General features: G+C 47.1%; 1 protein-coding gene across 2 annotated transcripts; it reads right to left on the bottom strand.

Annotated features, from left to right (window-relative positions):
- Window positions 1-213: 213 nt before the first annotated feature.
- LOC117890048 (protein N-terminal asparagine amidohydrolase) lies at window positions 214-16,527 on the bottom strand. 2 transcript variants are annotated; one of them, XM_034794669.1, is made up of 7 exons: window positions 11,249-11,637; window positions 1,715-2,075; window positions 1,444-1,626; window positions 1,181-1,389; window positions 953-1,114; window positions 770-883; window positions 214-394 (listed from the first exon to the last, which is right to left on the bottom strand). In XM_034794669.1, the coding sequence occupies exons 2-7, from the start codon at window positions 1,965-1,967 to the stop codon at window positions 383-385; spliced, it is 933 nt and encodes a 310-aa protein (XP_034650560.1). In that variant the 5' UTR covers window positions 1,968-2,075; window positions 11,249-11,637; the 3' UTR covers window positions 214-382. The 2 variants fall into 2 exon arrangements, with proteins under 2 accessions (XP_034650560.1, XP_034650559.1); XM_034794668.1 differs by lacking the exon at window positions 11,249-11,637 and adding an exon at window positions 16,384-16,527 and having other exon boundaries at window positions 214-883.
- Between the last annotated feature and the right edge of the window lie 111 nt (window positions 16,528-16,638).

Below are 16,638 nucleotides of genomic sequence, written 5' to 3' on the forward strand. Positions count from 1 at the left end.
CGCTAAGTTGCAGATGTAGTACTGAGTGCCGGGTATAAAAGTTGTGACGCGTAAGAAGCGTCTCACACGTCCCTTCTCGTTTCAATTAAAATCAATCATTCACTTTCGTAGTTTATGTATGTATAGCCAAGCCATTTCTATATTTCGTACACTTTTGATTACAGTTTACAGTTACAACTAAAAATGATTGCATTTGAAATTGTTTCGTTTACATACATATGTTGTGTATGTATTTCGTATATATTTTGCTAAGAATCTCTTTTAAATATTAATAAGATTTGTTAATTGCAGCATATGCAGCACACATTATCAATTATTAACTTTCGTTTTTACGTTCAGATCCATTTCTAAGGCGCGTCCCAAAGGGTCCTCACATCCGAACTCACTCTTGAATCTAATTGAAGAGAGAGATTATTTGAGATACAACAAGCAATGTCGGCACTCCATTCATCGCAATTGCTAATCTAATTGAGTCATAAATAATTGGGTGATGCTGCATGGATTATCAATATCGGTTACAATTACAGCCAAATACAATTAACTCAACGTTTAAATTCAAACAAAAGTAAGCGCAGCAGCCACAATTAGGTGGAAATTATATGCGAATAGCAGGTGTAGCAGGTGGTGGGGTGGCAGCACTGCAAATGGTAACGACGATTAAACACATGCACCAATTTATACATTCGACATCTGCGACAACTGTCCATGACGCGCTTCAACTATTTACTTGTGTAACAACTAAACACTAAATTAAGCTTTAATATCTAACCAGAGCCCAGCACCCCGTGGCATCATCGCGCCGAAAGTAGCGCGGCCGATTGTCCCTGAAGACGGTGACAGCGGGAAACTGGTTCTCCTGTATGAATTTGATGGTGGCACGCGTCTGAAACGAGCAAAGCAATTAGATCGACTCACTCCCAGCGGGGGGGACACAACACACGCAAGCACGCACCTGGGGCGCAAAATGTGGCGGCTCCACATCGGGGCTGGAGGACAAATGCTGCAGCAGAAACTCATCCGTCTGCGATAGCCACAAGTCGGCGCCGCGCAGCGGATCATAGTTGAAGGGCCCAATGCGCAGCATTCCCAGCGTGGAGTCGTACACATCCAGAACCTGAAATGCCAGTGTTGGTCAGGTGACAACTGCGTGGGGATTCGCATTCCGATTTGAATCGCTTACCGACTGCGCACCCATGAAGATGCGAGCATCGCGCAGCTCACGGTCGGGGCCTCGGTCTGGGAAGCTGGCCGGAAAGATCTCACCAGTCTTGATGTTCACACCCACACCATATATGATGGGGCAGTTGATCTCGCCGCGCAGCATGGTGTTCAGCTCGCCCACGCAGGCCTGCGTCAAATCGATCTCGAGGTGATGATTGTGGAATGATTCTGGAAGGAGATTGCCATTAGAGCCTGCCACCTGCCGCTGCCACTCATACTCACGCATAATGCTATAGAAGACATCCTCGCCGTAGCCCTTTGAGTCTCGATAGCCACCAATCAACTGCAACTCGATGCGTCCTTCGGGATAGCCCAGTGCCAGCTCCTGCACCCGAGAGACCATGGTGCAGACAGCCTCGTCCACACCGCTTCCATCAAAGTGGGCCAAAGCCACGGCCCCAGATCCTGCAAGGGAATGAGATGCGTAAGGGCCAGATGACAAGGTAAGCAGGGTTAACGAGGCAAACGAAGCCAATTTATGGGTGCCACATACCCGAGTGCCTCACGACAACAATAATACAGGTGGTGGCATCGTCGGCGCCAATGATGTTGACGTTCTTGTCGTGCGGGGCAGAGGCGGCCAGCTCCCGCTGCCCGACATAGAGCAGACCCACGGGACCCACGGACTTGGCCTGTATCGAGTGCAACTGCTGGGCATAATCTCTGTAGACGGGATGCTGCAGGAACAGGCTGTTGGTGTCCATCGGGCAATCATCCTGCAGCACGCCATTCAGCACTAGGACCATTCTGGCTTAGCTGTCTCTCTCTCCTGTTCCTCCCGAGCTTTTGTCGGGCTTCAATTTCAATTACGTAGCGGCGTGGCGTTTGTCTTCAACAAGACAAGTAGCAGGCGACTGTAGCAGAAGGCAGAGCAGAGTGTAGAATGAAATGATGTGAAACTGAATATTTTGACTTAGAGCCCCAATGGAAAGAAAGAACGGACTGGCTCCTACCACTATCCGGTAGAAGCGGGCAGGCAGGGGCTGCAACAGAAGCAGCATAAAAATCAATTTACGATGCCCGCAACCACACGGTGCCCAGCGCAGGAGGAGAAGATTTGCATGTTTGATAATAATTTCATGCGGTGGTGCTCAAAAATATGGTTACTGGTAACTGCAATCCTTCCTCGATCACCTTCCTTCCTCCCGCCGTTGGCTCGTAAATTTTACAAGTTCTCTGGCACACAAATAAAAATGTCAAAAGTCTGGGGCCCTGCGGCTGAGTGTTTGTATATCTGCTGATTCGATTTCCTCCTCCCTTCCTGCTGGCGAGCGCAACAATGGACTGTCTGAAATTGGTTCTTCGGCCGAGGCAGAGGCGTTGCTCCAAAAAGGGATTGCAGCAGGCATAAAACAGCGAGCGACGCGTGGCCTGTGGAAATCTAATAAAACAATTAGAAGGCCATTTTGGGTCATCAATTTACGAGTGATATGGCATCAGCCTCAGCACCCCACATGGGCGTCAATTGAGGCACAAACACTTTGTGGAGCGGCGTTGGCAGAAGTCACAGATGTCACACAAAAGTTAATAACAATTAAGTGCCAGCGACAGCGAATTAACCACCAAATGAACAACGAATTTCATATAATTTAATAATACTTGGACAAGCAGAGAGAAGCACCCTGTGGTGCAACTGCATTGGCTATGGCATGGAATGGTGCATGGAAAAGGCGCATCTGACTCGAGCTGAGTCAGTGCCTCGCCTCGTGTGTAATTGAATTATTTACCTACAGACTCTGGCTAGTTTCAATTAAGAAAAATAAAGTCAAGCTAAAGTTCAAGTATGCCCATATACGAGTACGAGTATGACTGAATCAACAACGGACGAGAGACATAAGCGATTACATGGGCGAAAAGTTGTCTCGAACAATTGTCAGAGCTAATTTCAGATGCAGAATTCGTCGTTGGCTTACTACCAGCCCAAAAAGCCTTTTTAAATCCCCAGCCAGAAAACATCACTATTAACCTGCTCGGGGCGGAAAACAATGGAAAAGTTGGTGGAAAAATCAAACAACCTAAAAGGCTGGAGAAGCGAGCGCCTCCTCTGCACAAATGCGCTGCACGTTCCCTGGTGGATGCTGAATTGCCAAGGCCCTGGACCAGAACTAAAACCAAAACGAAAAATAAAGCCAGGACCAGACCAGGTTCAGGGTCCGCGTCTCTGGCAATTGTTATGCTGCGGCCGTCTATGTGTCTTGGTCTTGCCTGGAAGCAATTTAGCCGCGATCATGCATGAATCTTGATTAGATATTCAACGAGAAATAATTTGAAAATGATGACAGTTGGCGATAGGCGCAGGCAAAGGCACAGGCACAGGCCCAGGCCCAGGAAAAGAGCTCTCCACGAACCGGAGCTAAAGGAGAACGAGACTGGAAATGGTTTATGGAGTCAGAGGATCTCAAAGGAGATCGCTATATAAAGACTAGTATATATAGTATATAGGTGAGGCTGCGGATGACCGAGTTTCCCTACTGATTACTAATCAAAAGACCTAAAACTATTCGTTGACTCTGGCTTTACGGGCGGTCTTGCCAGTCAGTCAGTCACTTCGTGCGAGATTCCCTCCAATCGATAGGCCCAAAAACCTGATGGACTGGAGTTGCTTACTCCTGCGGTCTGTCAGCGAAGAGAATATATAAATGTATTGCCGAGGGAAGAGGACAGAACCAAAGTGCGGTCTCCACTGTAATCGATGGCAGCCGGCGACGTGGACGTGGCCAACAAGGCCATCAGAAACGTTTCAATTCATTAGGCTGGCGACGAGTCTATTAAGAGTACGACTGGCTCTCGGACCTCGTTACGGTTCGGCTTGGTTCGGTTTGCTACGAGCCGTGTAACAATCACAAATTATGGGTTTGTAGGGAAAATGATCTTGTAGATTTAACACTGATAGCCAGTGCCAGGCCAAACAGGTTCCATTTTTCTACTTGTCCGGCATTCTTGAAGCCAGCAACAGGCACAACAGCAGCGGCAGAATGATTGATGGCAATTTTGACGAGTGCAACAGTGCTATGGCAACGGCAGCAACTGGCTGCAGCAGCTTCCACTTTGAACGGACAGAGACGGACACTTGCAGTCACAGAAACTCGTCTCGGCCTCTCGGCTCGCTCTCCTTGTAATGTAATTTACACCCTGGAGTCCATCGTTTGGCTGCCGCTGGCACTCGACTCTAAAGTGTCCATGTCCCCGGTCTTTGTCTCCGCCGTTTCGGTTTGCTGTCCATTTCTGGCTGCAACACGCTTGCTGCACATTTCAAATTCTTCTGGCCGTCGAGGGCAGCCCTTACAAGACACAATTGTCAACAAGCGCGAACAAATTTCAGCACGAAAACAAGAAATGAAGTCAAGATTGTTCAAGCCAAAGCTTTTAATGCCCTTTCCACGTGATGTAGGAAGAGATTTTGATAAAATTAGAAATGATTTTACTGTAAAGGGATCTACAATATCTTTCAGCAATTAAACTCGAAATACTGATCAGATTTTGGTTAAATTTAAGCTTCAAACTCTTCAGTTTTGTTTGGCCAAAGATGATTTGGCTCGCAAATATTTCACTCTGTCAATCTAGATCGTGCGAAGCTATTGGCCAGGGATAAAATACCCTTTAAAAGGGTATGATAACAGCCACAATGACGACCGGTTCTGGGTTGATCTTCAACAGAAATTTCGGCTTCGGTGGGCGGCCCAAATGAAGAAATTGCTGGCAGTAAAGCCACGGCAAACGGCAACAGCAACAAGCAGCAAGCAAGCAACAGCAACAACTGCAACATGTGACACAGAGAAGGTACAGGGAGCGGGAGACAGTTGGATCTGGGTAAAACTGAAGCCTCCTTCGACGTTAAAGCCCTCTTCCGGGTTCGTGATTTTCGCTTGGTCCTCCTCCAGTTGCTGTTGCTGCTGTCAGTGTCTGCCGCTGCCGCTGCTGCTGCTGCTGCTGCTGCTGCTGCTGTGTCTGCAATTGTAACCACAATTGTGGCAGTTGTTGCAGTTGTCATTGTCTTCCACACATTTCATGGCCATAAAATGACGAACGGGGGGATGCGGAAATATTGGAAAATTAATTTCAATCGTTTGTTAATCGAAAGATAACTCTATGAATCGAATTCTTCCTCCAGCTACAGCCACAGCCACAGCCGAAGCCACAGTCATTGCCAATGGCTTCTCCTGCACTGCACTGACAATTTAATTTGGCCCGAATGGAGAGGAAGTTTGACTGTGGACCAGGTCCAGGTCCAGGGCAACTGAACGTGACTGCCAATTGACTTCCACACAATTTCGCTCTGGCACGCAAATATCGTGAGTCTGTGGGCCATCACATCACCCCCTTCTCGGTGTCCCCAAAAATGGTCACAGCGAAAAACGAAAGTTTACATCGACAGAGGGATGGAGCTCTAGACCGTGGTCCCCTCTCGGATTCGTGTTCCTCTCTGGCGGTTACAACGTTTTGGGATGCCAAAAACAGCCACAAGAAACAAACCGAATGGAAGTTGACATTTTTGTGCCCATGTTTTGTCGTGTTGTATTACTTTTTTCTGGGTCTAGACCAGACTCCACTCCATTCTGCGGTAGATGCCAGTGTACTCCATCCAGAAGAGACCAGAGAGATGACCGAGTCGACACCGAGTCTGAAGTTGGGAGAGCCGTTGAATAGCTCTAATTAGAATTGCTGCTCGTCGTGCTCCCTGCGGTTCGGTGTTTTCAAATCAGCAATTCCATTCCGCTGCCACTTCTCCGCTTCTTTCTTCGCATAATTCCATTTCATCCAGTTAATGATTAATGATGCTGGCTCCCATATAGTGGGCTTCATTATACACGTACTGTCATCGCCGCATTCAATTAGAAATTCAGAGAAATAACTGGAACCACTTTGCTGTCAATCATTTGACGGAGTGTCAGAAAGTGTATGAAGAAAAGAACTCTGAGGATAATAGCGATGGAAATACTAGACACAGGGGAAGGTAAAGATGTTTCCTCAATGATTTCTGAGTATTGAATAATGTCTGATTAGTTCCCAGATCACAGTGTTAGAAATTACAACAGTCAGGACATTCATATTAACTATTTAACGTTCCAATATTTCAAAGATTCCACCAAAAAGGAATTTTCTCTTCACACCAAAGAGACAAGACGCCGAAGTAGGGGGGAAAATTCTCACTGAGTCGTACATAACAGAGTTCCCGGATCGGCTGTTTGGCTGTTCGGCTGTCGTGTAGTATCTGCTAAGTTGCCTCCGACTACCTCTTCCTCCGATTGCTCGTTTTTCCCTATTTCGTTTTTTATGGCTGCTTATGCAAATGCAAATGCGAGACGGTACTGCGACTGCGACTGTGACTGCGACTCGGAGTGTGCGTAAACGTTTGCGCCTTTTGTTCACATGGATGGGATGGGATTGGGGCCTGCCTGCGATTCCAAAATCGTTGCGCTGCCGTCATGTCCAGTAATTAGCATAGCACAGAGCCAGAGCCAAAGCAAGAGTAGGAGAAGGAGACGGAGACGGAGACGGGTCTCTTTCTGTAGTAGTACGACTACGAGTACGAGTAGTTGTTTCTGTTGACGGTGCCTCTGCGCCGCTTGACAACTGCGGCACTTTGTTTGTCCTCTCCTCCGGCACCGCGTGGGCTGTGCTGCAGTTTTGCCTCCAGCTGCCTGTGCCCTCTCGCTCATCAAATAAACTCTGGCGGGTTTGCATTTGCGAAAAAAAAAGAATCCAAAGTCTGACTTACTCTGCGTTAAACTTGTTTGACTTTTACGAGCCCACTATGCCGAGCTGCAAAATTAACCCTTTATCTGCTGTTGATTTCTGTGAAACTTGCTGTCATTTGTATCTGTATTTGTATGTGAGTAAACGTGCATGAACGTGCATGTCGAATCTGTCGATATTGCGGATGTTTGTCAGTGCAATTTCTATATTAGAACTTTCTTTATACTTGCTGTATTCTGGATGATTTAAGAAACGTTTTGTGTACACTTAACACACATTCCACGAGAATTAGAGCCTAGAATTATCCGCTGTGATGGGGCTGTCTGGTGCGCCGACAGTGGGCAATTTCTGCTAGCGCAATTCGCCATGTTTTCTGTGGGCTCATTTCTGTTTTTATGGCCAAAAGACACACACACACACACACACACACACACACCGAGAGCAACTGCCACAAACAACAGCAAGAAACGACAAAAGTCCACAGCAATCGGCTGGCATTTACAACATGCCTACAACGTGGTAATGGTAATGGCAGCACAACCACTGCACCGCTGCACCACTGCACCACTGCACCGCCAGAGCAAAGACAGCGGCTGTGGCGGCATCTTGGTCCCGTCTTGGAATACCAAATTTTATAGCGGTACACTGTTAAATATTTTGTGGCACTGGCAGCGCAACAGGCAACGAGCCACAACCAGAACTGGCTACGTGCGGGGGCGGAGGTTTGTTTTTATAGCCGCCCAACCGCCCAATCGGCCCTGCCATCCGAGCACCCGCCCGCCCGGCCGCCCGTGTGCGCGTGTGTGCCCACCGGTTTGATCTTGGGCATTCATTCCGCATGCGGCACTATAATTTATAACAACTGCTGAAGGCGCTCGCCGAATGTGCGACTCCAGCATCAGTCGCTCCAACCGCAGCTCCGACTCCGATCCGACTCCACACTGCTCCGCATACGCGCTGCGTTCATCCTTTGTGGCCAGAAATTGCAGCGCATTGTTTGGCTTTGCCTTTTGTATGCCCTACAAACGTTGGGGTATCATGGGACCTGTGGTGAGCCTGAAGGTTTCAATGTTTGATGTTTGCTGACTTTAACTACTGAAAGGTGTTCTCTTCAATCAGTATCCAAGTTCTTCTATCTTCAAGATAGATGCCTTATTTTAGGAATCATTTATCTACGAACTCCTCAATCTACTCTTCCATAGTGTATTCCATTCTTCGCTATGTACTGCTCTCTCCACGATGCAGTAGAGTTGGAGTGGCAGGCACGCCTCTATCTGCAATGTGCGATCTATTGCGACGGGCGCTTTCCTTTGAGCGGCGGGCCTGCAACTGCCTGGGATTGCATGGCATGGCACGGCTTGGATTGGCTTGGCTGGAGCAGGGTATGCTGTGACTGTGCCTGGGTTTCGGATCATCTAATGGCTGGCGGACGGACGCAGCTCCATTTCACCTGAGATTGATAGCAGTTGACGTCGCTGCAGCTCTCTTTTGGGTTTTTCTATTGGGTGCACAAGGCGATGGAGACTGACAAAAGAACTTTTATGATTCGGCCAGGTGAAATATATATACTTTGGCATTCAACGCTCGGGCTTGCAGGCTCAGCGCCCCTCCCACTCCATGATGGGATCTGAATAGATTTCCGCAGCGAGCTCTTGTGGCTCTAGGGATGTGCCCTCTCCCTCCCTCCCTCTGTGTCTCTTGCCTTGATTTATAGGAAGCGATTGCACATTTTGCAAATTACGATGTCTCAGCAGCTCAGAATAATCCATTCGTTGTTCGTTATTATTATTAATACCTGAATGAAGGCACCAGCAACATCATCATCCAGCTTCGGCTGCTGCTCGGACTCCCCTGACTCCCCGTTTCTGTTGATTGAATCTTTTATGTGTGGATTTAAGAGCCATCCGCAGTGGCAGGAGCACCAGCAGCAGCAAGAGCAGGAGCAGGAGCAGGAGTCAGACAAGCAGAGTTGAAATTAAATATTTATTAAATCGACAGCAGCCCCACACATACACAACACACACAAGCTCCCACAATAGCATATAAATCAGCTTAAAAACTATTCAATGAATATTCCAATCAATAGACAGAGACGAACAATGTGGATGGAGATGGGCAATGGGCGAGCGCCCGGAAGCTTTAGAACATCTCTGACCCCCAACTGGAGCTGCATGAGCTGCAGGAGGAAATTAAAATGTTTGCCAAATGAGATGACTATGAAATTGAAATAGATTAGTGAACATGGCATGCCCAAGCGACTGCACACACACACACACATCGTGTGGCTCCTTCGTAGGGCTCGGCTCCTCTGTGGCTCAAGTCCCTGCGAAGGTCTTTTCTGTGGCTGCAACCTTTCAACTCCCGCCAAGAATCTATGGCAGCAATTATGTCCTTTTCTTGTGCTTGTGGCAGAGCCAGTCCAAGTCATTGTCCTCAGGTTACACTGACCAATTTCAAAGAGTATTCTCGGACAAATTGAGGTGCATTCCCACACCATTCGCCCCCCAGGCAGCTGCCTGTCAGTCATTGGGTGGACCCCTATGAAACAGAGGTAGTCCCTCCCAGAGTTAGTTTAATTAATTCAACATCGAAGGCTGTAAACATGGTTGGGCAACAGAGTCTACAAATTGACAGTTTACTCGAAAGAGGTGTAGGCACTTGTCGTCAGTCAGCCCCAGCAGCAACCACAAACACAGCCACAGCCCCGTCTGTAGATTCATCTGTATCTCCATCTCCACTACCATCTTTCGCTTGACTATTAACAAAATCACACACAAAACTTAGAGAACTTTAACCCTTGACTCGAATGAAGAGGCAGCAGCAGCCCCTGGCCGACTGGCTGCTGTGAGAGTTGCTGTCGCATAGAGTTGGAGTCAGAGTCAGCGGCGGAGTTGCCTTCAATTAGCACTTTGGACACACATATTAGTATGTAAAAAAAACAACAGTTACTCCCATTTTTAATGGCATCTTCTTGTTTTTGGGACATAAAATGGTGCAAAGAGAGAGTTGGATAGACGTCAGTTAGCACCATAAAAGATCTTCGAAAGAAAAACTAATTACACAAGTCGTAAAATCCTAACAAACCAAAAAGGCAAACCGAATGCGATTTTCAGACTCCACCGGGACTCTACGAAACCAAACACAGATCTGACAAATCTGTCAGCACTGACTCATACAACGGAATTATCAGTTTTGATATACTATAGATGATTATATACATTCAATTTTGATGGAAAAGAAACCAAAACAATAGCGAATAAAGTTCGCTTTTATCAGTTTTATAAATGAAACTCAAGTTTCAGCTGCCACAAGCGATTCGATTGCTCCTTCCAGCCATTCTCAATCAACGATAAAGATAGTCCAGGGCTCATATTATTTTTAGACCGGCTAATATTGATCATCTTCTAGCAGCGCTTGATTGATCGCCAAGGATAGTAGAAGAACCCAAGAGCCAGACCGGGACCAAGACCAAGCGCAGACCCAAGTGCTGCCATGATCATCGATTTCGTTTGGATCGATGCATTGGCCAGCGAAATAAATTGTTGCTACACGTATAAGACATCGTGTACGACAAGTTAAGACAACGATCTGCTTGCCTCTGCACCATCCACCGATCCACCGATGCAACTATCCACCGATCCGCATCATGTGGCGTTGCTCGCTGCAGGACCCGCAGACTGCAGGCGGCAGACGCAACCGCAGACGGTAGATCCTCCTTCTGCGGCCTTCGGTTGCGTGGACACTATTGCGCAGTGTCTATATCATTAATTAATTTAATCACTCGAACATGATTTCGCTGTGCCAGCGCTCTCGCTCTCTCTGTGCTCTCTGCCAACTCTTTCGACAAAAGTTATTAATTTCGAGGCACTTGGGAAAGAAAATCTGGAAATCAACGCAGATAAGATGGGAAAGCCCCCGGCCAGGGGTAGCTACTAGCTAGCTAGCGATAGCTGCCTCCCCTGCTGAATGGGGCATTCAGCACAATATAGATTTCTGATACATACATATTTCTGAGGAATAATCATTTGCTTATCAGCTCGCTGCGCAGCTCGGATCTGTTCTGTTCTTCTCAGATCTGTTCTGTTCTGTTCGGTTCCTCAAGCAGCACATAAATTTTAACGATCTCCGAGCATTCCGCAGTGCGATAAGGAGGTATGATTTTTTAGACGCGCTACACAGAAGAGAATGTTTTCGAAATCAGATCATAGAATAGGCGGCAATAGGCTCTCAACTCACTTTCATTTTAGTTTCTAAATGGAGAGGGGAACTATGTAAATCTGTGGCGGGGGATGCTGTTCTATGGGGAAGTGTTATCTTTTAAAGAACTTACACTGAATCGTAATCGTTCACTGCACTTGGAATTCGTGGATCTAACGTTGATATTTCTTCTCAAATTGTTAATTTTCTCACACAATTTTCACTTAGCCGACGGCTTATTTTCCCCTTTTGTTTTTAGAGTGGAAATATTTTTGTGTTTATTAATTTCTCCTTTATTTGTGTGTTTTCTTATTGTTGTTGTTTTTCTCATAAATAAACTCTCGAGAGATATTTGTCCAAAGGGGGAAACACACTAAAAACTGCCACTGAAAATAGCGCGAAGCGGTACGCGCTCTACGTCGTTCCCCTGAAAAACCGGACTTGAGAATGAAACTGAGACTGGGACTGAGACTGCGACGGGGTCTGAGCCCGAGTCCAAGTCGAAGTCGAAGATTCGAGTGGACGGGCGTCGTCAGAGTCGAAACAGAGGAGAGCAGCGCCAGCGCCAGGGCCTTAGGACAGCCTGTTGAGGCGAGACAGAGAGCGCATGATTTGCTGCCGGCCACCTAATTGGACCCCGTTGCGACGCTGCAGCGATGCGACGACGATGTGGTCTCTCGTGTCGTGGTTGCCACATCGTGCTTTGGCTTTGGCTTCGACTTCGGCTTCGGCACTTTTGAGTTTTGTTTTGGGGCCCGCATTCTCTGGCAACTCTTTCGGGTCCCCGCAGGGCCCAGCCACAAGGCGGCGCGAACGAGATGGCAAATGAAGCAACACGTGTTCTTATCAGTTGAGTGAAGCAGTCGGTCCGAGTCGAGTTAATCCCATCTGAGTGGAGTGGAGTGGAGTGTGAGTCGACTGGAGGGGAATTGAGTGAAAGCCGTCTGACGATTATTTGATTTTAGTTTAATTCTATTACATGCAGGTCCACTGTTGCTCGTGCCTCTGCGTGTTGTTGCAGCTTGTGGTCAGTCAGTCGCCTCGTTGGGGTTGCATCTCCGTTGGCTGGACTCGCTTGCTCCTCTAATTGGTCAGTGGCCAGCGTTTTATGTACAACAAATGCAGCTCGTGCTTGCCCCTATCTTGAGTGCCACTCAAGTGCTGGACACTTGAGGGTCTCTTTTAGAAATAATGGATAAAAGGGGGGACAAAAGGGTGTTCCAAATGGAGAGGTTGAACGAGTTTTAAGGGGTAGTAGCTCTGAATTGGTATTAAATATTGATCAAATCATTTTGGATTTATGTTACTGATGGAATGTGATAATTTCAGCAAGAACTTCTTAGGAACAGAAGTGGTTAAATGTTTTATGCAGTTTGAAAGATAGTTTTATGGAGCAATCCCCACAAACTATAACTCTCTGCCGCAATCCCAACTCAATTTCCCACAAATTGCAAACTAGCACACCGATACCCGTTACCCCACCACCCTCCCCTTTACAGGACAAGCACAAAAGCCATTACGCACCGCTGTGAGATTGTAATCTAAGCTCTCGTTATTGGAGCAGGCAGGGATTTAATTAGACAAATGTCCCCCAATTTGTAATGTCATTTTTCTCGGCAGTTGCGGAAAATCTGAATGTAAAACTTTTTGGTGTTGAAAATGCAAAAGGTGAACCGAAGGAGCCACACACAGAAGAGAGTGATGGGGTGGGGTTAGCAGAGGGATGCTGCTGCGATGGCCCCAAGTAAGAAGAAAATATGTCTAATTTTGCACCATGTGGACACTGGTCATTATTTTGGCCAGAAAATAAGTTGGGTGGTGCACAGGGGGGCGGCGATGAACGTTTGCAGGTACAAGAGATGTTTGCCAAGTCCGACAATCTCTCCCTTTCGCACACCCAATAGCTATCTCTCTCTCTGGTAGTTGGATGTGTGTGAGCCAGCATGCGGTCTCTCGGCGTCCAAGCGACGACAAAAAATGAGATTTGCTGACCGGTGGTCATTAAAGCACATTTACAATGAGCAAAGCCATGTTGGCTTGTGGCTAACATGGTCCCTCGCCTGCTTCCCTCCTCCTTCTGCTCAACCCCCCTGAGAATACCATGGTCCATGGTCCATGCAAAATGACCAGAGACAAGCGATCAAATCGATGCCGAAATTAATTTATCTTGGCAACGGCTACCAAAATTTGACAAATTGCAAATGTATTTCAAATTGACTGCACGCTGTTATATCAAGTGGAGAGTCAGGGATAGAATGGCAAAGGGGTTGTGGGGGTACACATGTAAATTGGGTAAGCCAATCGATAGATAAATAGTTTATTAAATCCCCACTAGGCTTACGACATACATTTTTGTACATATTTATGTACGTATGATAAATCCTATCTAAAGGAATATTTTCAAGACATTGGGCACATACGAATTAAGTTTTAGATCTTCCTTTTTCTCTCTCTCACTGATCTCTAAGAAGGCTGCTCCAAGATCGAAGGGAGAGTCATCCAATTAATCTTATCATGTTTTGTGAACTCTGTAAGATTTCCAAAGCAATTGTCTAGGCCGAGGCCTGAGCACCCTGCTTCCATCGCTTCAACCAGTTGATTGCACTAATTGGCAATGAGCGTGACGATCGCCAGCGATGGACAGCGACATGGAGCGAATGGGGGAGCGAGTGCTGCGGGATGCGACAAGATTTTCATTCATAAAACACTCGCCAAATGGACCGGAAGTTCTTATTGGATTGCAAGTAATGATACACTTGGTGAGAGAGGGTACCATAGATACGATTGGCAAGGATGAAACCGATCGATTTAAGAGTTCATTTTCAATTTTCATTCCATTACATATAATTTGGCTAGAAAAGAGTTTCTTCCCCCTCAAAAAAACTTCGTTTGTGTTGAAAGGGTATCTTATCTTCGAGTTTTAAAAGACACTTCCTTTTGCTGCTTCCCTACATAGTCTTTGCTCGAGTTCAAAAGTGTTAATTAAAGCAAAAAGCCTTAATTATAGTTATTTGTTTGTTCTACTCGTCACAGGGGAAGTATTTCCGCTTGGAGCACAGCACAGCTGCCTCTGATTGCACATCGACAGTCACTTCTACTGCTAGTTTTGGGGGCTGTTTATGTTACGGATCCCGTTGAGGATCGGATCCGATCGGCTTCCCCTGGTCACCAGATCAGAGTTCAAATGCAGGCAAAAATATGTAAATGCAGGGCGCTTGCGTGGAGCGATAAAAAACAAATGGAAAAGGGAACCCACCGCTAACCGATTTCAACTTCAATTTCGAGCTCAGTCATAAACTTGCCAGCAGATTGGGAGGGTTCTTTCAGGCTCTGGCTCTGGTGTTGCGACTGAGACTGGGACTGGGACTGGAACTGGGGCTGGCAGCGAGGCAGCGGGTCACGAGCTTGTCGGCCCAAGCTAAATGCTTGTTAAAGGGCGTGCTCGAAATTGTAGTTGGAGTTGCTGTTGATGTTGCTGTTGTGTGGTTGGTTCGTGGCAACCACAGAAACAAATCAGCCAGGCGGAGAGGCATCCCAGCAATTGGCAAATTCGATTTGCAATTTTTACAAATGCTGCTGGAGCTGAAGCTGAAGCTGAAACTGTTGCTGGAGCCAAAAGATTGAGCCTGAGATGTGGCTGCTGGGTTGAGTAAACAATTTAGAATGAAATGCAATCGGGAGTCAGAAAGTTGATTTGCAATTTCATGGCAGCAGCAATTTGCACCTCATCATCATCATTATCCTGCTCGCAGTCTCGCTCTCTCGCGGGTGATGATCTTTCAATCGTTCAATCAGGCAGGCCCTGGCCACAGCAGGTCAGCCCCGGAGCTGAGCGGAGCCAGGCACGTGCAGGTTGCAGGTTACAGCCTCCAACCCACGGCCACGGCTGAGGATGTCCCAAATATTTCTCCCCTCTCTGTCATCCGACAGAAACAAACTATTCGTATCATTTTGGGAATTTCGCTATCATGGATGTGCAGCTATGATGCAGCTGTGGCCAGGCAACCAGGAAGTGGCCGCTGGATCCAGCTCGTCCAACAGCAAGTTGTTGCTGCCAAGCAATGAGAAAAATTTCGCTAGATAAATAATGCATATCTCACGCACTCGCTCCCCGGACCAGAGTCCGACCCCAAACCCAAACACAGGCCTAGGCCCAGTCCACAGCTACAGCTACAGTTGCTGGCCCAGCCGTTTAATGAAGGCCTAGATCCGATCCCGGGCCATAATAAGCAATGGGCAACAATGAAATCTTTTGCCTCGGCGCAGGCCAATTTCTGCGATGGCTTTGCTTGACTGTTGGGACTCTATGCTGCCTCCTGCCTCCTCCGCCAGCACCCTCCTAGACTCGATGCCTGCGTGTCGAGTCAAGTTTCGATTTGGCGCGATGGCTGGCATTAATTTAAGCCCTGGGCCTGGGCCTGAGCCCCAGAAGATCAGCAAAGCTTCATTAAGTTTTGATTTTGGTGCTTTTCTATTTACTTTTTCCCAAGATCAAGCGAGATTTACACCAAATTGCCAGTGCCTCTGGCTGGGTCTTAGTAATGGTGGACTCCTCCGCCGCCGCCTCCGAGTCCTACTTTTACTAAGTCCTCCCGCTCTGGCGGGATTACAGTTTCTGATGCCGCTCTGATAGGCACTGCAAAATTGGTTCATTAAATTTCAACTGTTTGTTTGTTGGTTTGGATCCCAGTGCCCCTGCCCCTCCTGCCAGCTCCAGCTCCAGCTCTTGCCCATGCTTGCCCCTGCCCCTACCCATGCTCTGCAGCTCCCACCCACATCCCGAGTGCAGGGGAAACTGGTTTGCTCAACAGTAGCACGACCGTGACAGCGACAGCCCTTCATCATCGTCTCGGAGGGCGATGGGCAGTGCCTAATTAGCAGTTCATCCCGCACAAATTACATACACACACGGAATGTGGGACCAATAATTCGATAATGGGCATGTCCACAGCTGTAAATTACAAAATAATATGCCACACAGGCCACTCATCATAACACATCATCCACCAACAGGGGAGACCGCATGTTTGCAGAGGGATCGGGATTGCAATGCAAGCAACCAGCTGGAGCAGATCTCTTGTGTGCTATTTAAAGATTATTTATTGCTTGACAGCAGCTACCACACACCACTACCCAACAACTCTTCTCGTTAGCACAATCATTTAAACATTCATCAAATGGGCATTATAACAATTGCAGAATAGCATGGCCAGGGCCCGCTCTTTTTGTGGTTCGTTGTGTTTGGGCATTTAAGAGAGAATTACTTACATTTTCATAACACCAAGTGGTTCGCAGGTATGTACGCTCTGTCTATTTGTTCACGATTTGTTGTTAAAGCTCATTTGTTACTATATTTTGGCTAATTTTTATTTGTTAGCTCCAATTTGTTGTGTTGTTTACTTTTTTTGCACTTAGTGTGAACGTTATCAAAATATCGACACCCTGTTTGGGTCACACACCTTGCTTGTTTTATTTCGGGGTATATTCCAGTATTTTTTAAAACGCGTTATGGGCTCATCCTCT

Source organism: Drosophila subobscura, chromosome E (genome assembly GCF_008121235.1).
Source record: "Drosophila subobscura isolate 14011-0131.10 chromosome E, UCBerk_Dsub_1.0, whole genome shotgun sequence".
Taxonomy (NCBI): Eukaryota; Metazoa; Arthropoda; class Insecta; order Diptera; family Drosophilidae; genus Drosophila; species Drosophila subobscura.

Excerpts from the sequence above, each read along its gene's own strand:
- LOC117890048 (XM_034794668.1), bottom strand. The coding sequence starts at position 1,967 with ATGGTCCTAGTGCTGAATGGCGTGCTGCAGGATGATTGCCCGATGGAC. Across the intron at positions 1,627-1,714 it reads TGTTGTCGTGAGGCACTCGG|GATCTGGGGCCGTGGCTTTG; the intron begins GTATGTGGCACC and ends ATTCCCTTGCAG. Across the intron at positions 1,115-1,180 it reads TCTTCATGGGTGCGCAGTCG|GTTCTGGATGTGTACGACTC; the intron begins GTAAGCGATTCA and ends CTGGCATTTCAG.